The sequence below is a fragment of the Pseudopodoces humilis genome, chromosome 21, assembly GCF_049639895.1.
Source record: "Pseudopodoces humilis isolate 2021_Gansu_Grassland_sample_001 chromosome 21, ASM4963989v1, whole genome shotgun sequence".
Classification (NCBI taxonomy): Eukaryota; Metazoa; Chordata; class Aves; order Passeriformes; family Paridae; genus Pseudopodoces; species Pseudopodoces humilis.
In genome coordinates this window covers 7,771,528-7,796,832 of record NC_142220.1, presented here as the reverse complement: position 1 = coordinate 7,796,832, position 25,305 = coordinate 7,771,528, and the positions used below count along the sequence as shown (strand labels likewise).

Here is a 25,305-nt window from a genome sequence, read left to right as displayed (position 1 = left end):
CCCCCCGCGGGGCGCGGGCTGCGCGCGCGGCGGTGGCGGGAAGGCGCGCGCCTGGGCGGGGGAGGGAGTAGGGGGGCGTGGCCCGCGGGGCGCGCGCGCGGCCTCGCCGCTGTTTGGCTGCGGCAGCCGCGCTCATTTGCATATCGGCGGGGGCTCCCCCGCCCCGCCCGCGTCACGTGGCCGGGGGGCCGGGGCGGGGGGGGGGAGGGGGCAGCGCGGCACTTCCTGTTCGCGGCCAGCGCGGGAGGGGGCGCGCGCGGATCCGCCCCGCGGTCTCGCGCTGCCTGGCGGGGCTCTGTCAGTCAGCGACAAAATGGCCGCGGCGGCGGCAGCGGCGGCAGCGGCTCCTCTGCTCCCCAGGGCGGCACCGGCGGCAGCGGCGGCGGCGCGGAGGAGCGGGGGACCGGCCCGGCAGCACTGAGCTCGGCACCGCCTGCCCTGCGAGCGGACGAGGCGAGAACGAGCGGGAGAGACGGCGAGCGGCGCTGCGTCCCCCCCCTCCCCCTTCAGCACCCCGGCGGACCGACCGACCCTGCCCGAGGCGCTGCTGCGGCTCCCCGGGGACACGCCGCCGCCCCGGCTGCCCCGCTCCCCGCCGACCCCCGGGTCCCAGCTCCTTCCGCCGCCCACCCGGGTCCCTGCCGGATCCCTGCGGAGGACACGGAGAGAGCCGCGGGATCTTCCCCCCACCCCCGCCTGCTCGCGGATCCCGCTGCGAGCCAGGCACACAGACTGTCGGGTTTCCCCGCTCCCTCCTCCCTCCGTGAAAGACTTTGCTGGATCCTCCTCCCTGGATCCCCTCCCCTCGCTCGCTCCTTCCTGCGGGAGCGGCTGCTGGATCCTCCTCCCGCCCCGGATCGCCCGCGGGGTCCCTGCGGAGCCGCGGACCCTCCTCCCCTCGCCGAGACACCGCTGGATCCTCCGCCCCCCCGGACCTCCCGGCGGGATCCTCCTCCTGCCCGCAGCCCCATGTGAGACTCCGCATCCCCCCGTGCAGCCGCGGTGGTGGTTTATTTTTTTTTTCCCCCCTCCTCCTTTTATTTTGAAGGGGGGATCCATCTTAAAACTCTTTTCTGGATCCCGGTTTCTCTTTTTTGATTTGCACTTTTTTGAAAAACCCTCAGATGCTCCTCCATGTGGACTGAGAACCCATCAAGACACACACACGAGAACTCATCCCGATCAACTCCAAATCCTGGCTTTTCGTGGGTTTTGCTGCAACACATAAAAGCAAACTTGTATTTAAGACACACTCGCGCAAAAATTTAGCTGGGGACTTGAACGTGTTTTTCGTCTTGGTGTCTTGGTCTTGGTTATTTTTTTGTTGGTTTTTTCTTTTTTTTTTTTTTTTGCTTCACTGGAAATCAAAAGCTTGTTTTGGAATTGGACCTGCTTTTGCTGCACTTCTCCTCTGGGCTGGATAACACTGAAGCTCTTTGCTTTTCTACTTGGATAGTGTTTTCCTGTTGATCTGTTGGGTTTTTTTTCATCTCCTGTGTGGCAGACTTTTTTTTTTTTTTTCCCTGAGGGGGGTAAACAGACGACGACGACAACAAAAAAACTTAATTTTTTTGGCCGTGTGAGATTTTTTTCGTATTCATATTCGTGAAATTACGGGTACACTTACAAAAAATTAAAAAAAAAAAAAAGAAAAAAATTAAAAATAAGAAAGGAACACGTCAGAAAGACCCCTACACGGTAGACAAAATACTCACTCGTTTCCTTACAGCAAGACTGAATCGAAAGCTGCCAAAGAGCCCCATAAAGAAAAGACTAAAAGGTAAGAAGGGGTAAGATCCTCTTAATGCAGGCACGGTAGAAGTTAAGAGGGGAAGAGACCTGCAAAGCCGGTGCATACCTCCTTTTTCACAAGTCTAAACGAGATTGTTATTATTTTTAAACTGCTTATTAGTTAGCGAAGCAAGAAACACCCCAAAACATTTCAAAATCCATTTTATTTTTATACCATTTTTAAAAAACGTGAACAACCTCCGGATTTTTTTTTTTTTTTTCATTACTGATAGAATTAATTCCGTATTTTTTCTCTGTCCGGAATCGCTGTTTTTCTCCCCGAACAGCAAGCAGAAAGTGCCATTTGTGAGCATGTTGTGCTACTCAGACATGACATGAAGGCAGCTTCTGCTGCAAGGCATGACCGTGTGCTCTTGCTTTAGAACTTACACGTGTGAAAATTATCGCAGAGCGGCTTGGAAATGATCCAAGGGCTGGAAAATTGTGGGCAAGGCCAGCAGTGCTGCCCTGTGGGCGAGCACATGAGCCCCAGCTTTGTCCTTCATGGCTGCTTTCTCTTAAAAGTTAAAATATCTAGATTTGGGTTATTTTTTCCTCTTTCCCCTCGCCTAATGAGATTGTGGGGATCCGCGGTAATTTTCTCCTGGGTATTCACAGAGAGATCTTGTCTAAACCTGGAATGTCCAGGGGGAGAAAGAACATTAAACAGAGTTTATTCCTTTAACTGCGACGCAGAAGGGGAGGAAAATGGGGAGGGCTCAGTTGTTAACCTGAGAAATCTTGAAACACTGGAAGTTTATTAAGTGTTCGAGGCTTCTTTGTTTGTATCACAAGTTTGTGTCAAAGGTTAATCTTCTTAATATGTAATTAGTTGAAGGTTCAATTATGGGATTTATTGAACTCAATTGGGTTTTCCCCCCTTTTTGCCCATTAAAAATAATACTGCAGGTCTTTGTGGCTAGTTTATTTTCTGCTATAACTCGAGTGTATCCGCGAGAAGAGATTTATTCAATTATTCTAACAGGCAGTTTAAATTTAGAAATAATCTTTGGGACGTCATACCCGTGTCTGTTGCATATTTTTCCCTCTCGTTTGCATATGTATGTATCTGGCGAATTATGCTAATTTATGTACAGAAATTTGCTGTGGACATTAGGCCGGTTAAGGTAATTAAAATTCCAATAAATCCCGCTGTTATTGGGCTGGCCGGTGGTGCAGAGATTTAAATCAGGTGGGTGTCGGTGGTGCTGTGGACCTGAGGACAATGCCAGAGCGGAGGAGCAGGAGAACATCTGCACTGCTGCTGGATGCACTGGGAGAGCGAGGCTTGGCTTCCAAATCCTGCCCTCCTTCCCTGCGGTGCGTGGGTTTGGGTTTTTTTGGATTCCCCGACGACTGAGAATTTAAATGGAGTTTCCTCTCGTGTATTACATTTTTTTTTTAATAATAATAATTTCGAAAAGGTAAACACAGGTTCTCACTGATTCCCCTGGTGTTTTCCAAGGAAATAGGAGGTGATTTGCAGTGGGTGCAGCCTGTGCTTAGCACATCACAGAGTTTCCCACAGCCGCGGTTCCTCGGGTTCAGGAATCCCTGGGATGTCTGGCTGGCTGCTCCTGTGTGTTATTTGTGAGCTCAAAATGGTGTGCTGAGGAACAGCCCTCGGATGCGCTGCCGTCCCTACTCTGGTTTCTGGAATTCTTTCCAGAACGTGAAAGCATCAGTGATAGCCCAGTGAGGAAACTGCTGCAGCCTCTGGAAGCTGGGTCTGCCCTGGGTAGCACTGTGGTGCTTTTTGGGTGAGCCTGGCTGGTGGATAACCTAACCTGGCTGCTTCTGAGCCGGCACTCAGTCTGTGAAAAAAGCTGTAGTAAATCAGATTAATTTGAACTTTTTTTAGGGAAAACGAATGCTTAAGGGCACCAGCAATAGTGTAATAATACCCTGTGTGTCTTTGTCCTTATCTTCAAAGGGGAACGGATCATTTCTGACTGGAAGTGATCTGCCTGGCTTCCTGAGATGAGGAATGTTCATTACAGCCCAGCCCCCGGAGAACAGGTGCTGCCGTAGGGAAAGCTCTGCAGCCAGGGCTTGCTCCAGGGCGAGAGGGATGGGTGTTAGTAGGGGCTGTATTTTAGGCAATATTTTGTACTGTTGTCTAAAGGTTTTGTTTGTAGCAACGAAAGAAATAAGACAGACAAACCTTTTTACTGAGAGCTTCTCTGGATTGCAGCAGGATATGTTTAGGATCTATTAATGTTCCTGTTCTATGTGTAGATTCCCATATTGACAGGTTTAAGTCTGGGTATCCATCAGATTAAAAGCTGTTGTTGCACACGGGTGGTTTGTGTGTGTTGTACATCAGCTTTCCAGCACATGGATTATTTGGGAGCTGTCAGTGGTGCAGGGCGTCAGTCCCAGTGCCTGGGAATGTCCTTGTGGGCAGCCTTGGGCTGTGCCATTTCCCCCTGGCCACAGCAGAGTGGAGTTTGCTCTGGGGCTCTGCCCTTGGGCTAAAAGCCATTCAGGGACTTGGAGGTTCATCCTCAGCCATGACATCTTGGCTTCCTCCAAGATCTGTCTCTGATCACCTGTGAGTGGATGGGTTTGCCCATTACAAAGCCTGCTGGATCTCCCCAGGGTCAATGAAAACCCCACCTCTGCCTTAATTTCTGGTTTCTTTTCCAGGATTTGTCTTTTCTAATAAGATAACACACTCTGCTTTTGATAAGTTAAGATCTTTCACTTTGAAAGTGAAGTGAGGGAAGTAAGGTAATTCTGTACTCTTTTTGCTTGCAAGAGGTTTTTAAGACTTGGAAGATAAGGAGATGAAATTTCCTTAAAATGAGGAAAACATAATTGGGCATAAGACTACTTTTAATCTGAAGATTCTTAGTTGAAGTTCTCAAAGCTGCCATGTTCCGTACCTTGCCAAGTATGGACTAACAATAAAACAAGATAAAGTGAAAGGTTTTGTGAAGCAAGAGTTTATAATCTCCTTGTGTAGTGAAGCAAACTGTTGCTGAGTGGCAGTCTTATAGAAAGCGTAGCTTTAACTTAGTCTAGAAATAAAACCGCTTATTTTTCAGTTTTTCATTCACTTCATTCAGAAAGGCCAGGAATTTTATTGACAGAGTTACTGCCTGCTGTTCACTGAAAATGATCTACACTTCTGCAGCCCGTTCAGACGCTCCATGCCGTGGAGATTCCTTTTCTCTTTTGCATTACATTTATTAAAAGCCCAATGGCAGCGTTTACTTTCAGTTTTAGCTATGAAGACTTAACCAAGAGCGGGGGATGTGGGAACGGGTAATATGTTAACTTAGCAGCTGGCCTTGCCGAGATAAACATGCGCTTTTCCAAATGCTGTCATCTGGCTCCTTTCCAAAACAAGCTGAAGGAGGAGGTCAGGGGTGGAGCCATCCCCTGCTTCAGTAAAAAGAGGCTTTCATTTGGAAAGAATTGCCAGATCGTATTGACTGAAAGAACTGCAGATTTAAAATAAAATGACCAAACCTTTCATGAGTAAACCGAATGGTCTCTTTTGATGGCTTAAATTTAAGTGCCTTGTTACAATGCTGCTTCTCTTTGAAGGTTCAGCAGCTTCAATGCAGAGTGCATATTTCTGCCTTTTAAAAAAATTCTGTGCTTTATGTAAGACTTTGAACATGACAACCGATGAAAAATGTATCATCTTTGGTTACAGTAGAGACCTGCAACACAAAAGTGCTATTGTTTTAATTGTTTAAAATTCAGATTACAAGATAATGGTAATACCATTAGAAGGTTTCCCCTTGGCCTAGAAGCTGCAGGTAGGAGTGTGTCGATCCCTCAGTATTAAAGATGAATGATAAGGAAACCTCTTAAATGCCTGTGACGGTGCAGTCTAGCCAATTTAGGATCAGCTGATGCCTTCTAGTGATAATGGCTTGAGGTTTTCAGCTGTATTATGAAGATATCAGCCAGGGCAAATAGTGTTTAGAAGAGAAGTATACTTTATTGAATGGGGAGATGATCTAGAAATGACAGTAAATTGCATTACTAAATGATCTATGTGCTCTGTGCCGTCTCTTCACTGGCAAATGCTGTTGGTAAAGTGAAAGATGGTTATTCTTAATGTATGAAAGCAGAGGAATCAAAGTATTATTTGATCTCCCTTTAGGAATCTGTGCTAGTTAGGAAAATTGTCAATGGAAAGCTTGGCTAAGATGTATGTCTTAAATGCCAGAAGTAGATGTACTTAGGCTTATTTTATCATTACTTAATCATTGTTAACTTCACTGTGGATTCCCAAATACAGTTACAACTGTGTTTTCTGAAGCTTCATTTGTGCACCTTCCTACCTGGTCACTAATACGTTTTAAAATCTCCTGCCCAAGATAAAAATGTCTGGATTTGATCATAAACAAACCTGTTCTTGCACAGAACAGTCACTGTGCTCTTTGAGGTCATGTCAAAGATGGTGGAAAATGCAGCACTACTCTAAAATATGCATCTGATTCTTTTGTCTTTTTTTTTTTGAAGAGTAGCATGTCTCTCTTCCTCCCATTAAAAAGGCTTCTCTCATTGAAGGCAGCTGTAAAATAACTGGCTGTTCTTGCATCTCAAGGTTCAGGGTACCAGGCAAATCAGAATGAGTTTTGGTCTCAACCCTGGGTGTGAATCAGTGCTGTAATTTTTCAGCACCGAGGTCTTGAACGTAGTTGTAATTCAAGTTCATAAAATATTAGAAGCCCTTACGGTCCTGAGGTCTGGTTTCTGGAGCTCTTCCCCGTGGGTTTGCAGCCAAGGATGGCTGAGAGCGAGAACAGTTATCTGTGCTGCAGCAGTGATGGTTTATGGCTGGGTGCCCAGATTGTCTGGCTTTGCACACAGCTTTATAGTTTGCCTTTGAGGGCTGTGGAGGAGGTGGAAGTCATTTGTAATAAACAGCTATCTGCAGCCTGCTTTTTCTGGGGCTTGGAATGTACAGCCATTTAAAAAATTGCAAACTAGATGTACATTTCCCTAGGTTTCAATCAAGAACATCTAGGTTTTAGGAGCTTGATTATAAGAAATGGTAACAACTGCTTATTGCTTTGTATTGAGAATACCTAATATTTATCCCTTGGATGTTTGGGCTGGTTTTTAAGCTCTGCATTGTGGACAATGAGGCTTTTCAGGTTTCTTTCTTTTTTTTTTTTTATTTGAGAGAAAAATTGACTTGTCAAACCGGTTGGCATCCTTTGTGGTAATTAAGCCCCAGAGAAAAAATGTTTATATATCTCAAAATAGTTATCATGCAGCTACCATATAGGCTCATTTAGGAAAAGATAAAGCCACCCCCCTTCCACTGCAAGGAAAACAACCACCCTGGGCTATGTTTAGTGGCTTCCCATGGGTGTTTTCAGAGGGAGATCCATTCTTTCCTCTACTTGTCTCCCCTCAGCTTCTTGTTCATGGGGTCTGCCTGTTTTCCCATGCTGATTTTCTGAAGGGATGGTGGTGCTGCCTTTGTTACCCAAGAGGAGTCTCTTAAAATGACATTACCTGATTTTTCTTAGATGTGCTGTTTTCTTTCCTATTCCTTTCTTCCCTTCCTCTGTTCTGTACGCACAAAGTTTACAGTTTTCTTTCTCATCCTGCATTTCCAAGGCTTCCTGATGGGAAGTGGGAGAGCTTTTTGTTTCGCTGGAAGCATAGGGATCTCTTGCCTTGCCTTGGATACATTCTGGGTGGTCAGTACATCCACGGATCGATTGTTAGTCCAATCTGGCTGGCTTCTGCCAAGTCTATTTTAAGCTCAGCCAGATATCTGTGTTGTGTCAGTCTGATTTCAGTCCTGCTCCAGCCTTCGGCTCTCAGGTCTTTTAATTCTTCAGAATTCCAAAGTGTTTTCATGGCTGATGCTCATGTCATTCATTGGTGCTAACAATGGAGATCCTTGTTTTTAAACAGTAGCTGGTTACTGGTAAACAAAAGAGCATCAGCCCAGAGCTTTAACACAAACCATTCTAGAAAAAAGGAGCAGTTCAGGGAGAATGCCAAGGAAAAAAAATCAGCTGTACAGATGTATAATGTGCTGACTTTTCCTGTGTTCCTGCAAGGTCAGTAATAGACCATAGAAGGTGGTCTTGGTGGTGTTTGTAATGTATTTGCATGAACTCAGTGTATGTTCACAGTAGCCTTAAGGATGATGCTACACATGAAATATGAAGCTAAAAACTTTCATAGCACTGCTGGCATAACCTAATGGGGGGGGTGTGTAAATCAAGTAAGTCTCTTTACACAAATGTATTACCAAAGGCAGGAGCAGGATTCCTCATTATCCCTCTGCTTACATCATTCTGTAGATCTGCAGGTCTCAACTTTCCTCTTTCCTCAGCGTTTTTAATTGCACTTACCAAGTGCTCAAACTTACTTAACAAGGGAGAATTGCTTCCAGCATTTGTGTTGTCTGAATTTTTACCACATTGTCAGCTTTGAAATGGGTGCTGTGCTTGAAATTCTTTCTCTTACAAAAGGTGCTCCATCTCTGCAAATCTAATCATCCTTATCTCCTTATGCTATGTGGCTGGAATGCTGTAAGTGCCCAGTACTGTACCTCATTCCTGTTTTGTGATGCAGAAGAAATTGCTTTAAGTTAAAAATAACCTGTTGGCTTATGTGTGCTGTTCACATCTTCTTGCCTATGAAATTATTTGGTTTCTCTTTGCTGATGTAAACTATAATGAAGTATATGTTTATCTTGAATCTTTCAAAAAATAAATTAATATGGAAGATGCAGCACCCTCTGATAAGAAAGGAGAGCCTAGTGGTAGCAAACTAAATGCTGTTTAATATTTTCTAGTATGATTATATGTCTGATACGGGTGTGGAGCTAAATTTGGTCTCACAGTAATAGAACTGCTGCTGTTAAGGAGCAGAGTCTCTGTATAAATAGCACTGTTTCAGGTGAAAGATTTATTATCTGGGACTTAGTGAAGCTTGGTGAATGTGTAATTTTTTACTATTTCTATTCTTCTCATCAATGTCATAGAACTCAACTCCTTCACTTGAGAAAAGAATGGTCCAAGTAAGTCTCATTACATCAGCAGTGCATTAGAGATGTCAGTTTTTATATTTCTGCTTCCACATTTACATGTAATAATTGAATAAAGCAATGGTTGGCTTAGTGGATGGATGTTTACATAATGATTCGCTTAAAAAAAGACCCTCAACTTTAATTTTTTCTTACATTTGTGAGAATGAAACATGCTTCACAAATTTCTAGGTGAAATACTGCAGTATGATGACAAAACTCGCTGCTTTTGAAGCCAACAACCCAGACTGATAGATATAATCTATTTTATCTGGGTGGTATTGCAACACTGATAGTCCAACTGTACTGCAATTGTGCTTCCATCCTCCCCCATCCCCAATCCCTCAGTCAGCATCCAGACAAGCAAGAGCTGCTCTTTATGGAATTCTGTCTGCATCTACTGATCAGATAACATACTTGGAGACATATTGGATATATTTCTGAGAATATTTGCTCCCCTGAGCATTTCATGCGCTAAATGAAGGCATAAAATAGTTATTACTAAGATCATAATTGACCATAAATTGATTTCCAAAGTGGTATTTACTGCAACTAGTTTTCCTGTCCTGGAAGATCATTTATGGCTATTTCCTTTCCTCATCTCTCCCCCACCCTGTCTCTCCTCCCCCATGGAGCTGCTATTCATTTGCTAAGTTGAAAAAATGGATGATGGGCCATTCTGATGCTAGGTCTGATATTCTAATTTATGCTTTTACTATGGAAAGTGAAGAGGAACAGAGAAGTTTATTTCCATTAGGTTCATCAAGTTTTAAGGATTACCCTTTTAGCAGTTCAGAGCTAATCTTTTAAACTCTGGTAGGTTTTTGGAAGGAAAGGTGCTAGCATGAATTATGCTGTCTCCTTAATTTTGGATGATAGGATAAATCTTTAACTGAATCCAGTTTCCAGCCTAAAGATAGGTACAGAGTAATTGTTTCTTATCTCACTCAAATTATGTTGCCATCTTAATATTCAAAGCAGCCTTGCAGCTGAAGATGCAGTGGAACAAAAAAGCTTCAAAATTTATTAAAAGCTTCAAAAAGTATTTTATTTAAATGACATGATTATGGTGAAGAGCGTGTTTTGATTTTTGTAGTGAAATACTAGGAGCGTATAAAGTGCACAAACCGAGTAGTTTTTCTTCATTTGTGTTTAAACTTTCACAAATTTGCAGTGCACAACTTTTAGTACAGTTTATTAGTCTATAGTGTGTTTTGTCTTCCTTGACTGGGATCAAATTTGGTGTTAACCTCCTGCCGAGAATTCCAGGACCCCTGACATTTTATTGTGACTCTTGATTAGCTCACCAGGGTTCCTGCTAAGAATTCTTCTTTCATTCATTTGATAAATTGAATTCCCTATTCACAGTGCCTTTAAATAGAATGGTATTTGGAAAACTTGAAGACAGCAGCTTGAATGTTCAATGAGCTCACTCAGCAAATTTAAAAATGCAGAAGAAGGAGATTATGGGTTTGTGTATTCTGAAATCTTCTAAAAGAATAAACATCTTACAAAAATTTACATCTCCATCATCGTGCTTACTTTAAGTGTTGTTTCCCTTTTGGTTTCTAAGACATGGAGTTCTTTTGACATCTCTTTTCCTGTTTTCATCTTGTTTTGCCTTGTCAGGAGCTGTGTATTCACCTTACCTGTCCATGTAGGAGCAGGTATGATGAGGTGACACAGCGCAGAGGGACTTCAGCTTCCCAAGTGTGGAGAGACCACCTCATCCATCCCACCCTGGTCTCTACAGCATGAGGAACAGTGTCTTTACTTTTTTTCTGACTGTAGATCTCGTGGCACCCCTTCCCTGTGAGGCTGCTGTCCTTTGATTTCCCCATCCAGGTCTCTCCATGAGCTTGCTGGAGTTGGGGCTGCAGCCGTGTGCCACCTCTTGTGCCTCCAGAGGTGACACCTGGAGATCTCAGTGCTGTGGTAGCAGAGGCTCACCCCCTGTCTTCCTAGAGATTGGCTTCTACAGCTTCTGCCACACATCTAGGCAATGATTTTAATATCACAGGAAAGCCTGGGCTGGAGGGGACCTTAGGTCATCTCAGATGAGTGTTCAGGTTTAGTGACACGTGTGTGTCCGGTCACTGCTGCTCCTCACTGGCCTGCTGGTGCGTGTTGCTGTTATTCTTGGACGTGCCTGGTACAGTTTCCCTGCCTGTGGGTAGGAATGAGAGCAGTGTGTGTGCATTTTTCCACTGTGCCTGTGGCAGGAAGTCTGCCTAAGGAGAGGTGTTGCTCACCTTCCTGGGCCTGTTTAATTGCACTGGAACCATTCATGAGCAGGGACACCAAGGGACCTGTGTGCCTGCTGTAAGCTGGGCGTCTTTTGCTGAAGGTGTCAGCACTGCCTTATTCCCAGAATAAGCATGAGAGCAGCACCATAACATACCTGTCCTCAGGGTAAATTCTGTTTCCTGCTTTTTGATGCTGTAGGTTGTGTTGTCCAGCCCCACCTGTGTGAGAGCACCAATTTGGTCTTCAGCTCTTGCAATAAATAAGTTCACTGTGCTTTCACCTGCTGCTGACAAAGTGTTTGGGCTCAGAAATAATGGAGTACTAACTGTGATGGAAGGGGGAAAGGAGGATTAGGTGTGTTGGAAATCCCTACAGGCATCATTGTAGTCACACAAACTTGCTTTTCATTTTTTTTAGCAGAGGAGCATAAAGGCTTAGCTGTGCTTGCTGGAGGGCTCTGCAGGTTTGCTGCACAGTGCTCCCAGCCTGTCCCTCCTGACCCTGTTGTCCCTCCAGGGTGACTGACTGGCTTCACCAGCCTCTGTCCCTGGGAGTGGTCAGCTCTGAGCCTGCGTGGCAAAACATCCTGTGGAGCTGTTGCTCCTGTTCCAGTTTCCTGGCCTCCTACATTGCAGTATCCCCGTGCAGCTGCCCCAGGAAGCAGTGCTCCTCTAAAGTGTTCTTGGAGTTCAGCTAAAAAGAGTCAGCAGAGCTTGTCTGTGGGTTCTGCTCCTGCTAAAGGGTGACACTTGGTCAGTGAGGGGGACTGGCACAGGGCTCTCATCTTCTGGAATATTTACAGACACCAAAATAGCCAACGGTATCTGGAGAAACAAACATGCTGTGCTCTTGCTGAGCTGCTGGATTCCAAAGCTGTTTGCATTATGTCCCAAGAAGACTGGGGACGAGCTGTGCAGCAGATGCCAGATCAACTGCTGGTAACTATCATCAGGCCTGGGTGGGAGGCAGTGCTGGGGAAGTAAATCTGGTTATCTGCACTCTTCACAGTGTGTAGCTTCATTTTTCCATCGGTCTGTGTTTGCTGGGGGAGGAGAGTTGTTTTTCATAGCATGTTTCTTGCTGTTTGTAGCCTGCTTTGAGTGACTAATTTAATGCAAACTTTTTTGGGGTGTGGGTTTTTTCTGTTGGTCCTTGCATAGCCTGAGTGCTGCCCATGGTGGGGTACTGCTGGGGTGTTGTCAGCAGATTGAGGGAGCAAATTCTGGTGTGGTTCATGCCTGAAATACATAAATTAGTGAGGTTTGGTGTACAGTGTTTGAGCCCATGCCCAGATTGACCTACTGACTCCTTAAGCTGCCCCATGTTGGAGCTTGTACATGCACTAATAGGCCTGCACTGTGGAGAGCAGCACCTTCACAGGAGAGGGGATGTACCTGTGTGGTGGCATCCCTGTGGGGTTATCTGCATGAATCTCTTCATTTGGATTGGAACTTCCATGATTGATAAGTGATTGTCCTCACTTGCTGTGCTTTGATTGGCGTCATGTGTCTTGGAGTGCAGTTATCAGATTCCTTTTAAGTAAATGCTGCTGGATGATGAGTTCCAAGGGTGCAGTTAATGCTTTCCTGCTGCATGGGAGCAGGCTGGAGCCAGGCTCCACCTGAAACAAGGATGGTGTAAATAGGAAATGCTCTGCAGGGATAGTTTTACTCTGCAGATCCACTCTGGTGTGCGCTACTTAGTAATGAAGGGGTAACACTCATCTGAAACATTCCCAATTCTACTCCAGTGCTCTCATCAGCACCCATCCCTCTCAGCCAACACACCAGGAGGAGCTGGAGTGTTAAACAAAACCAAAAGGAAGTCTCTAGATAAAAAACAGAAACTCCAAGCCCTGCAAACATTTACTGGGCCTTGGCAGTGCTCAAATATGGGCTCTTCAAACTTCTGGCTTACCAGTCATAGTTCATCTACATCCTTAGTTTATAAAACTTTTTCTCTGGAATTTCCTTCCACTTCTAGTCATTGATAATAACCAGCAGAAGCTAAAACAAGGCCAGGTCGGTGTGCTTTTGAAAAAATATCTTGAATTGAATGATAATGACTACCTGTTCTGCTTTATTTTTGTTCTAATCTAATCTGCTTGAGTGGTTATTTACCTTACGTGTACATAAAGGAGGGTCACAATAAGTTAACACTGGATGAAGTGGAAACTTCCAGTGGGAGCCCAAGTCCTGCAGCACACACCAGCTGGAATTCTCCTTTTCTCTCCTTGGGGTCCTGCCAGGATTTTATTGCTCTTCAACCAATACTCCAAAGTGGCATCTTAGAAACACTGTGTGCTACTGCTGGAAATGCAGCCCTGAGACAGAGCATGGAACACAGAAGCTCTTTCTGATCCTGGAATTTCTATTTTACAGGTTGTAGGAGCAGGATTATTTATTTAATAATAAATTTAATCTGTTGGACAACCTAAAATCTGCCTCTAGTTTCACCAATTTTAATTGAATGTGTTGCTTTTCACTCCATGTTCTCAGCTGTGATGTTCTTGGTTAGTTTTGAATGGCAGCTACACTCTGCTCCTGCAGAGACTCCAAATTTGGTGGAATTTCCTGGACTGCAGGAATCCAGCTGCTGCCCCACTTCAGGAGATCAATTTTCTGTTACACACTTCAAGATAACTTCACCAGAAACTGGAGATATCAAAGTCCCAGCCCACATCTGTTAGCAATGGGTGATATCTTGATGTTTCAGAGGAAGGAATTCCTTGTCAAGGCAAATAATTTATTAAGGAGGGTTAATTACAGGACAGGGACATAATTGGACAGTGAGAAACCCCAAAGCATGGCATTACAAATTAAAGAATAAATAGAAAGAAATCATACATTGAGGTTAAACAAAAACTCTGATTGAACGTCATTTATGACTCCCCACAGGAACAAATTTTGCACCCAGACTTTCAAATGCCAGGGTGTAGTTTCAAGCTGTGTGCTCACAATTGTACATGGAACTGTTTCATGGACTTATCTTGTCCACAGTGTGGCTGGGGGCTTCTTCCCACTAATTCCCTGGAAAGGAGATTGTAGGATTTCACTTTGTGAATGGGTAGAGGCCTCCAGTTCCCTGTCTAATTGTTTTTGTGTCTAGGAGTCGATGTGGCCTTGTATCAGTGTTGATTCATATAAAATAAATCTTCTTTTCTTTTTGTGTTTTTCCTCTTTTCTTCTCCAAATGTATATTTATAAAGACTTGGTATACATTTTCATGTTGGGGGTTTTTTAAATGCTTCAGTGTGGAGGATTTTTCTTTACTCCTAATCCAAATCTTCTTTGTTGCAATTTAAATTCATGCTACTTACCACAGTGAAAGGAGAAAGATTTTACTCCATGCTTCTCTACCTCTGTCTTTAACACCTTTTTGAATAATAGGGTTGCCATCTCTTCAGATTAAGTGAATCCAAGTCTGAAGTTTTTTCCCAAGGGCCTGTGCTTTTTTGATTTCCTTGCTGGTTTTGGGCTCTCTCCGGCTGACCTGTCTCTCTTGCTGTAGATAGTCCCACACTGGACACAGCGCAGCAGCTGATGAATTTCTGACCATCTGTGACGTTGTTGCTTTGCCTTTGCAGTGAAATCCGCTGTAGCACCTGCTTTTTTTCCTTCCCAAAACTGGTGTTCTGCCACTTGTTCCCTGTGCTGTATTTGTACAGGATTTTCCCTGCCAAGCATGGTACCCTGCACTTTTTCTCACTAATTCTCTGCCTTTTTTCTGCATTTTGAGTTCATCAGGGTGTTCTGAATACTGTGCCTCCTTAATTGTTTTGCAGCTCTATGACTTGATATATTCTGGAAACTGAGTAAGTGGACACATTTTTCCAGCAGCAAAGTGGTTAATAAACATTTTGCTGCTAGACATGAGGCACACTGCAGCAAAAATTCATCAGGTCCCTACCTTGTGGGAAGGGTTTTGTGGGTTTTTATTGTAATTTTGTTATGTACCTTAAAATTATTAAATAATAGTTCTTAAAACTTTTAAATTATAAAGCAATCATATCCTTAGTAACAAAAATCTTCATGTGGATTGAAAAGTCAGTTACATAGTTTGGTTGCTTTTCTTTCATCTTTTTCAGAAATACTTGGGACTATGCTGTAGGGAAAAAATCAGGCTTGCTTTGTCCTCCACAAATCCTTGTTAGCTCTTGCTGATGTTTTTCTCTCTTCCCTTGTAAGTTATATGCAGTGTTTGCCATGTGCTGCTCTTCCAGAGTGCCATCCATCCACGTCCTCGTGCTTTAAGGTAACCTGCAGTGATTAGACGTGGTTGTTCCTCTGGTAAATGACAGCAGGCCCAGCCAGTGGGGAAAGAACCCATTTCTCTCAGGAATTTTTAGGATGTTCTTGCCTTTGTTGGCCCCATTTCTTCTTTGGAGTGGTAACAAAATGTTTAGCTCCATCTTTTCTTCCCTGCCATTTCATGTGGGTTTTTCTGAGAAGCTACATCATCTCAGACTTTGGGAAAAGGGACTTTTAAACACATCTTGAGCGTCTTTCCCAGAGCTATAACCCAGCAGCCCTTTGAGGAGGAAGCCAGAATGGAGCATTGCAGTGGTGGAGGTGGAGATGCTGGGGCAGGAGCAGCCTGGCTGTGGGTGCTTTGCTGCCCCTGGCACCAGTTTGGCCAGAGCCCCATGAAATCCCTGGGAGAAATCCCTGGGAGAAATCCCTGGGAGAGGTGTCGTCATCTGCGGGCTCCGCACCAGCGCCGGCGGTTGTTGGCCATCTGTTCCCCGCTGACCTCTTTAGGAAGGGCTGAAGCAGAAAGAAAAGTACTGTCACTTCAGCCCTCACAGGGTCATCTGTCACTGCTCGCCCTTTCCCACCCAGAATCAAAACTAATATTTCCTCTTGCATGTTAATGAAGCACTTAAAGGTTGATTTGTTGTTGATTTTTACACACACAGTGCTCATATTTTTCTGGCCTTTCTCAATTTGTCCCTGTGTGTTTGTGCTGGGTTTTTTTTTCCTTTTTCATATTTCCTTCTTATTTATTTGACCTAGTTTTGCGTGCTGTTTTCTTTTTTGAGGTGATTGGAGAGCTTGTAATTAGGGACCAGCTTGACTCTTCTTGATTAATGACTGAGCCTGGATATCAAGGGAACAAAGCTGGCACTTTAACAGTCACACCAGCTCCTTCCCTTCACCCATATTTATTCTGGAAAGGTCAGAGAGCTGAGCCGTGTAAAGATGAAGCAGGAAACAAAATTAGCAATAGGCAAATACAGAATTTTATTTTATCTGTTCCAGTACTTGTGAAAACACGGATTGCTGATGCTCTTGCTTTGTGTAGGATTCCTGCCATGCATGTGTGTATCTGCTTTGTTGTTTAGATTCCTGGTGATTCCCAGGAAACAGCACCTGTCTCTTCATGTGGGACAGTATTTCAGGTGTCCTGAAGGAATCAAACCCTGCCTTTCTAGAGTTTGATGCTCTTTTTTTGATGTTAATTTTTGATCCCATTTCATCACCACCCTTCAAGCTGTTTTCTGCCTTCAAGATTTCAGCCACTTCTTTCTTACAATCAGATCTTGAAGACTGTCCTAAATAGTAATTTTCTTCCTTTCTGTTTGAAACTGTATGATTTTGGTGAACTTGTCTTTGAGAGCTCATGTCTACACTGTCCAAACCCTCTGTTATCTGTTCTCACCTGTAACAATGCATGGATCTATTAATTCCTTCCATAAAGCCTCCACAGCCTGCATCTGGATGGTTATTTGCCACTTCCTTACAATTCTAGTTTAAAGATTTGCTTTTTTTCCTTTTTTTTTCCCCCTCCCATCACCAGTGTCAGGAAAAATGTCTGTGTAGGAATGCACGATGGCCTCTTGTATGGTGAGGGAAGTCAAAACCAGAGCTGTGTGGAAGTTGTAGGATTTCTGTCAGTAAGAGCAACTTGCACAACTGTCAGGGCAGTTTATTCCAGCATAAAGTAGGATTTATGGTACAAGAGGTGTCTTGGAATTAAAGTGTGGTGGCTAAGCCAGACAAAGGCATCTGTAGGCAAACATTAGGAATGCTGTGCTGAAAAGGCAGTTTTCCTATGTTATTAAATTAACCTTCAGTATCTTGCATATACAACAAAATTAATGAGGTTGTTGAGGTTTGGAGCAGTGTGACATAGAATGAAAAGAGAGGCAGGTCTCTGTTTAACCCTCAGTTCCTGCAGGAACTTCTGAACTCTAAAACACTGTATGGACAATATTACAAATGAACTCTACCTGAAGGTTGTTGAGCACTATTCCCAAAAGGAATATTGCAAAACCCTGTCAGGATGTCCTCTCAGTGCTGATCCACGATACCAGCTGTGCCTTAAGCTGTGGAAGCAATCCATCTAGAAAACTCAAGTTCTTACTTAGCTTAAAAAATAAATCAGCCAAGATTTGTTAATTTTTAAAAGGAATTAATAAACTGTTCAGCAGCAGGCACTGACTGAGAGGCCAGTGCTCGAGCTGTGGCCGTGACCTGCAGCTCCTCTTGCTTTCCTGTTCCAGAGAGCTCTCAAGCACTTGCACTTTAGAGATAACCTTGGGTTAGGCTTGGATTTCATAAGCGATTTGCAATCTGTGAAAACACCACTTCATTCTGTAGTAAAACTCCTTGCTCATAAAAATCCCTCCCAATTCAGATCCATATGTAAGAACAAGGCAAACTCCTACAGGGATATTCTGAGACACTCCTGCTTTAGAACATGAGCTTTGTATTCATAAATGTTTTAGCGTATTTCCTGCAATAAAGATTAAATTGTCGCTCAGGAAGTAAAGCTGCAGCATGTGCCTTTGACAACGTAATCAAACTTTATATAGCCATGTTTTTATTGTTTTCCTTTTGTTTTGCTCTTAGATGACTAATTTCTGCCTAAAAGTGACAGCGAGAGTTGCCATCTGAAAGGCCGCTTGGAGCTTTATTTCTATTTTAAGCATATTTAAAGCACATGTATTCAGAAGTGTCATTATGTAAATCAGTTTTGAAAATTGAGCTCCATTAAAAATTACAGTATCATTTTCTGAGCTAATCCGAGGCTATTTTAATCTCAGAAATGAAAAAATAAGCCCACAACCAAACCTCAGGTTCTTGCGAGGGGTGGCATTTCTACCTCTGGTGTTGTAATTGCTGTGCTAATATGGTAATAAAATATTGTTTTCTTAGTGGAGCAAAATGTTTGCCCTTCTTGGATTTGGAAAATCCACTGACATAATGCATTGCCTGGAAACAAAAATTGATAGTGGAGTCCAGTGTAAGGAATGATTTTGGCAGTGGTGAAAGTTGATGGCCAGGGTTGGACACTTTAAAGGCTTGGCTGGACCAAGAAAGGTTGGACCAGATGATCCTGGAGATCCCTTTCAACCTGGTATTTTAGGAAAAGAGCTTGATATTAAAAAAAAGAGGCCTAACAAGGAAGCTGAGTAATATGTACTTTTATAGCTTAAAGAAAACTCTGCATGTTAAGCAAAGTGGTGGTGGTGGTTTGTTTTAGTGTGTGGTTTTTTGTTTTTGTTTTTAAATACTGCCCTGAGTATTGAAGGGGATTTAAATGTAACTGTGGTCTTGTGGAATTGCTGTAATGGCATGGGGTTTCTTAAGTACTAGCAAGAGGAAACCAAAAGTTTCTCATTTTACACGGTCTTATTTCATTCACCTGCTTTCAAAAACCAAAAAAGGCTGAACTTCCTCTGGCAATAGTCTGACAGCTTGGGGGAGTTCACTGGAACAGGGCCTTTGTAGAGTCTGCTGTGACTTGGGTAGGGAGCACTGCAAATGAAGGGACTGGATGTTGTTTCTTTGTAGTTCCTGGGATCCTGGGGACTTCTGTTCTCCTGCGAGCTAACAGGAATAAAGGCAAATCTATTACAGTTTCAACTCAGTTTCTTTTTGCAACCTAAGTCATCACTTTTTGCAAAGTCCTAGAAGAAGCCATTTGAAAGTACACTTCAAGAAGCCATTTAAAAGTACATTTCAAGCACCTTTGTCTTAAGTGCAATTTGACACGTAATGCAAATCCCCAGCTGCAGTTCCTAAGGGCAGGTGTTTCCCAAACCTCAGCTTACAGGGCAGGGTTTAAAAGGTGGCCCTTGGAGCTGGCGTAAGCTGAGCAGTCCTGCAGGTGGTGATTTTTTGGTCAGAAGGTGGATCAGTATTAAAAAAACCAGATACCTAATGCCATTTCAGCTGTCTGGACCTCCAGTGGTGTACCAAGAACTCCCAGATGTGCCCAACCTCTGGCTACTGTGCCAGACCCTGGGTCTTGCTGTATCTCTCACTTCTGTAAATAGTCTGAGTGCTGTAAAGTGACTTTAAAAGGCACTAACACCTAAGTTTAGAGCTGTGAATTGCTTGCTGTAGTGTTTATAGTTTGGAGTGACACAAGGGAAGGGAATCTGCTTTTAATTTAGTCTGGAGCTCCATACAGGATCTGTGTAAGCATTAAAGCATCTGCAGTGGCCAGCATCAGTATTTTCAAGCAAGTGAAAAAGCCGCATCCCAAAATGCCCTTCAGCACCGAAATATCAAAAGGTTACAATGTTCCTTTTTTATAACAAAGGGAAACTATGTAGGAAAAGGCAAAGTTGTTAAGAGGTAAAATGTTTCCGGGAGAATGTTTGAAGACACAATGTGCAAAATGAAGAGTGGTTGTTTACTCCTTTAGGTAAAGAGCAGTCTCACACACTGTGACCAAAAAAAAATAAAAATAAAAATAGAGTTTTGTAACTAAATAACTCCTTTTTAACTACAACTAAGATCCAAACAAAGAAAAGGGAGGGGGGCTGCAGGCTTTGGCAAGTTCAATGTAAAGCAATAGTAAATTAGGCTAAAAGTGGTCTTGAGGAGTAATTGGAAGACATTGAATCTAATAATAGTGATGGTAATGGCTTCAGCCCATCAGAAACGGCCTTCTCAGATCTGTAAGGCTGATAAATGATCAGGACCTGAAGAGCTGTCAAGGAAGATAAAGTAGTTATAGAGAAATAAATGAATTATTTGCATTGGTATTTATTGAAAAGGATGTCGAGGAGGGTCATAGCTATAACCATTTATTTTCGTGATGGACATAGGAAGCAGAGAAAAGAAGGTTTCAAATAGGTTTTCTTGATTTGGAACTATGCAGGTTAATTTTTAATCAAGATGATACTGGAACAGTCTTGTTTTGCATTAATGCAAATTCTTCAGCTAGAATTTATAGGATGAACACAAAATATGATTATTGGAATTCATCTGGGCCTTAGTTTACAACTCTTGAGAACCAAATTGATGCGCATGGAAAATTAATGCAGCATGTGTTTGATCAAAAAGAGAGAAATAGTTGCAAAGTAATGTATTTGCTCATGATCTTCAAGGTATACTGTGAATCAGAGCTGCTGAAAGCCAGCAGAACTTGCATTAATTACTTGGGCTTGTTCCTTTTTTTTCCAGTTTCAAACTTACTTTCCCTAGAACATGCTAATATTAATCAGTACTTATGAGTGATTGTAGAAAGAGGTTCCAAATAAAATCTATCCTTTCTGAATTCTCACTGCCTGCTATTTTATTTGTTATGAGTTTCGATTTTGGAACAGCTCTTTTTTAGTGCTTTTATTGCAGCATTAGAAGCAGCCTTTTTTAGACATGAAATGTAGAAAGTTAGCAATGCAAATATGGATTATTCACCTTCCTAGAGAAACTTCATCTTACTGAAAAGCTCTTGCTAACCTTTGTTTTTATCAGGGAGAAAGAACAAGAAACACAAGAAGAGGAACATTTGATGGAAGAAAAGAAAAAGAAAAAGCAGGAAGAAAAGAAAAAGAAGGAAGGTGCTCAGAAAAAGGTTTGTTCACGTTCCTGTTATAATTGATCACTTTTTAATGTGAGTGTGGGTACTGATGCTGCAGCTTCGCTTCTGGGAGTGAGCCTGGCCCAAGTGATCATTGCCAGTGGCTTGGGGAGGAGAGGCTGTGCTCACAGAACCCCTGCCCATGCAGCTGTGCCAGGGCTCTGGCACTGCCCTGCTCCCCATGCCCTGTGCCAAGGGGCTGCTCCCATGGCAATTCCTCAGCCACAAGTACCTGGGTCAGTCCCAGAGGGTGCTGCAGGCACTCTGGGACCCCAGGCTCATTTTCACTGCTGTGCATTCTCCTCCCTCATTTTCTGGATCGCACAGTTAGTTTTAATTTGAAATCAGAATTGATCGCTGTCTTTTCTGGCATAAAAATCAAGCATCATTAAAAAAAATGGGTACATTCCAAACAGATTTAAAAATAAACAGGTCTTCTGTGAAAGCTGATAGTGTGGGTGGATTCAAAGGGATGCTGGACAGTCACAGAAATGAATTCTGCTGGGTTCACAGATACAGTGGGGGTCCAGGAAGCCTCTGACCCTCAGGAAAGGGAAGGCTGGGTGGCTGGTTGGGGCTGCTGCCCTCTCTTGTCATTCTTTACGCTGCCTCTTTGGCATCTGCTGCTGGCTTCAGTCAGAGGTTGTCATTCCCACACTCCTATCACATTGGACTAACACTCTCTAGTCCTTGGATGAAACAAATGCTTGATTTATATAAGCAGTTTCTACAAAAAACTAGGCCTGCAGCCCTGTAATTATTAGGTATAATTTGCAGTATTGACAAGTAGTTGATTTGTTTTGTTCTTCTCTTCTTTCAGGCTGCTGAACAAAAAACCAAAGGTAAATTCATGTTTATTCTTTGTGAAATGTTTGGTAGTTTTATAAGCTTGTTTAAAAATGTGCCTGTAGTTTTTATTCATCGTGTCTGTTTAATGAGGGGAGTATGTCTTACTAGGATTGTTATGTTCCTAAAGTTTTCTTGGGATTCTCAGCATAAGCTTTGGCTTATCTTGCTGGGTATTCTACAGCAGCCTTTTGACAAGAATATATGGATTAATTTTCTGTGAACCATAACACAGCATGTGTCATCTCTTTTGTCAAGACAGATGCAGTTTTCGATTTAGTTGTTAGTAGTTATTTATCTGTTTCAAAGACAAGTAATTGCCCCTTTCCCCTTGCACAATTCAACTCAATTTAATGTGTAAACTCAATTCATGGAGCTTAGTAGAAACTGTTTTCCCCGCTGCCAGCACTGCCTGTCTTTCTTTCTGTGTGGGTTTTCTGCTGGGAAGTGAGTGCTGGTTTGCAGCAGGGGCAGGAAGCAGCAGAGGTAAGGAATGCCTTCCCCTCTGGGGGCAGTGGGCTGCCAGGTTCCTTAGGAGAAAAGTTAATGAAGCTGTGGCTTTCAGAAAGGTGAGGAAGAGAGGCAAGGTAATGTCTCTCTTCTGCAACTGATGGATTGCAGATCTTTTTGTGTCATCTGTCCTTTGATTTGAACAGTTGTGAACCAGCTCACATGCATTGTCATTTTTTGCTGGGTAATTAGGTGACAGACAGGCAAGTGGAGCTTCCCAGAGTCCTAAAGACTGAGAATTAGAGAAGAGCCAAGCCGAACATAAGGGGTGGACTAAACAACTTACATTTCAAACACTTCTTATGATTTATGCAGCAGAAATAAAGTACTGCTTCAGTAACATGAATTCAGAAAAATAAAGTAATAACTGAATGTTGAAGGTACTGTAACTTAATTTATTGAAACTGTCCTTTTCTTTCTAAGTTTTCCCTATGAAGAAAGTGAGAGGTCAGGAAGTTTTAAGTTCAAATTCTTTAGCATCTGCACTGTGAGATCTCATGTAGTTTATAACACTGGATTTTACTTTCAGGAGAAGGGAGCAGAGGTATGTGAGTACCACCAAAACTTAAGTACATAAAAAACATTGGCATTAAGATCCATGAGAGCAATTTCTATCTAAACTGGATATTTCTGTTTTCACAGTATTGCTTGTTTTGTTCTCTGTATCAGCTCGTTTCTGTGTGAAAAGGTTTCACTGTTCTATAATGGATTATAATGACTTTTTAATACCACAATTCAGCAGCAGATGTTTTTGCTGTCAGGGTAACTACATTCATTTTCACGTGTTAATGCAGTGGCTCTTCATTTCTGTTACTAGTGAGACACAGAGCCTTCTGCTTTCCCTCTGTGGGATGTTACTATTTCTGTCTCTGTTGTGACAGCTTTGCTTTTAATTGCTTGAAACTGCCACGTTTAAGTTTCTAGTTAATAACTTCAGATTTTCAGGTATGTTTGTGAGTTTGTTTCTTTCAAGTTTAGGGAGTGCATTTCTCCATCTGTTGGGTTTTTTTTGGTTTGCTACCCATGTATTTAAGCATCTTCTATTGCTATAAAACGTGAATCAAGAAGAAGACAGCAGTGAATAAGGGTAGTTATGTTAGAGATTAAGCAGCTTTAGCATTTATTGTTTGATCTGTCAGAAGCAGTGATGCAGCTTTTTGTGGTTCAGCACATGCTGGAAGGGGAGACCTGTCCTCCAGAGAACCCAAACCTCCTGTTCATGCTCAGGGCAAGGGCCAGGGGTTATTTACAGTCCTGGAAGTGACCCGTCTTTGAATTTCCTTTGTCTGGCAACTACTCGTTGCTTTTCAGCTTCCTCTGTGGAAATGATTTATTTCCACTTTATAGTGCAGTTCTGTACATTTATCTTTAGGAGGGGTGTCCATCAGCTTATGAGAGGTAGCAGGAATTTCTTTAAATACAGAAAATATTAATACAAAATTAATGAGAGGAAAAATCTGACTGAACTTTTTTGCTACAATATTCAGAGTTGACTGTAAACTTTATTGCAGTGCTGCACCAAGTGTGTTATTTGGATACATTTTCAAGGTTGAGTGACAAATGCTACTAGAACTAAAAGGCAACTCAGGGATTATCATTGAATTTAGTTAATTTATTTCCTATCTGGGACACAGCAGTTAAATTAGTTGTGATGACAGGATGGCATGGTAAAACTGAGTGAATGGACTGCAGCAGGTAATGCATGCCAGTGGGCAGGATGTATTAAATCAGAGATTAAAGCTGGACTGGAACAGAACATTTTGCAAAATGTAGATTTTGGTAGATGAGATCTTTATAAATATGACTTAGTGGAGCTGCTTGTGGTAACTTTAAAAAAAATTGCTTAATTTTATGTGTGTGTCACCGAGTTCTGCAACTGGGTTGCCATGGCAGTGAGAGGTGCTTGCACCACTTGGGTCTTAGTGGAGAAAAAGAAATCATACAAGTGCAGATGGGATGTGGAAGGGTTTTTCAGTTTGTTTTTCAGCCTGGGCAGGGTGTTTGTACAGTCCCTTGTTTGCTCTCAGCAGTGTTTGTGGAGGAGAAGGCTCTGTGCTCAAGTGGGTAACAAGGGCCAGGTGGTGCGGCTTGAGAGGGAGGGAGGGTTTGCCCTTTGGGTTGGCTTCGTCTGTGCTAGAAACCTGTGATCAAGGTCTAATTCTTTTTAATTAATAGTAAGTTTTTAATGGATTTGTCTGTCACAGAGACGTGGAGTTGCTGTCCTGGCCAGTAATGAACTCATGTGTTCTGTACATGTAGCTCTGAGCTGATCTGGGCTGCTGCAGGTTCAGTCTCTGCTGGTGAGGCCTCAGGAAAGAGAAGGGAAGAGGAAGGAGGTTTCCTGTGGGGGTGTGTTTGTGGTGTGTTGTCAGTTCAGTCTTGCTCTGAGGCCTCAGCCCCAGCTGAATGTTTCCATTTGTGATGTGGAGCACAAACCCCTTCCAAAATAAACACACATTTCCACCCTTAGGGGAAAGGTATGTGGCTGCTGCTGGAGTCCAGGGCTAGGAAATGCTCCCTCACACAGCTCTTGCATCCACTGAAACAAATTATTTTTTCTGTTTAAACAATGATCCAACCATTTAAGTCTTCTCTACATTCTCTACTGCTCCTTCAGTTTCTATTTTTTTTCCCTGCAGCATTGTTTGCCTGAGTATTTTTGTGAGGCTGGATCTTTTATAAATACCCTGTTGGCAACAATTCTAGGGAATGTGTGAAAGGAAGAAAGATTGGAGGGCTGATAAAGACCTGAAATGTTTCTCAATTACTTGAAAACAAATGAAAGTAGTCTTCCTGTTCAGCTTGAGAGAAGCACTGCAGAATTAGATGAGGTGGGAAATGAGCAGGTTTTTATTGCACATTCAAGTTGTTGTTCTTTTATGGTAATTTTTTTGAGAGGAGGACTATTGAGCACAGGCTATTAGTGTTTATTTTACATATGTAAACTCTTGCCAGTTTATGTGCACTTGATCAGGAAACTTTGTGTAAAAAGGCTTTTCTAATGAAAACATTCAGCTGTAATTGTGAATTCTGTTCTGTATGGTAGAGGGTCACTAGTATGGGAATGGCTG

General features: G+C 42.9%; 1 protein-coding gene across 10 annotated transcripts in view; it reads left to right on the top strand.

The window, feature by feature from the left end:
- Positions 1-380: 380 nt before the first annotated feature.
- TNRC6C (trinucleotide repeat containing adaptor 6C) overlaps positions 381-25,305 on the top strand; it is a 97,647-nt gene continuing 72,722 nt past the window's right edge. For 8 of the 10 annotated variants that reach the window (XM_014255868.2, XM_088065618.1, XM_088065616.1 and 5 more), the window contains exons 1-3: positions 381-1,780; positions 20,773-20,872; positions 21,699-21,720. In XM_014255868.2, coding sequence (XP_014111343.1) covers positions 20,810-20,872; positions 21,699-21,720 — 85 coding nt within the window. In that variant the 5' untranslated portion in view covers positions 381-1,780; positions 20,773-20,809. Of the gene's footprint in view, positions 1,781-11,766; positions 11,998-20,772; positions 20,873-21,698; positions 21,721-25,305 lie in introns of those variants that run through there. The other 2 variants (XM_088065611.1, XM_088065612.1) reach the window with 2 other exon arrangements.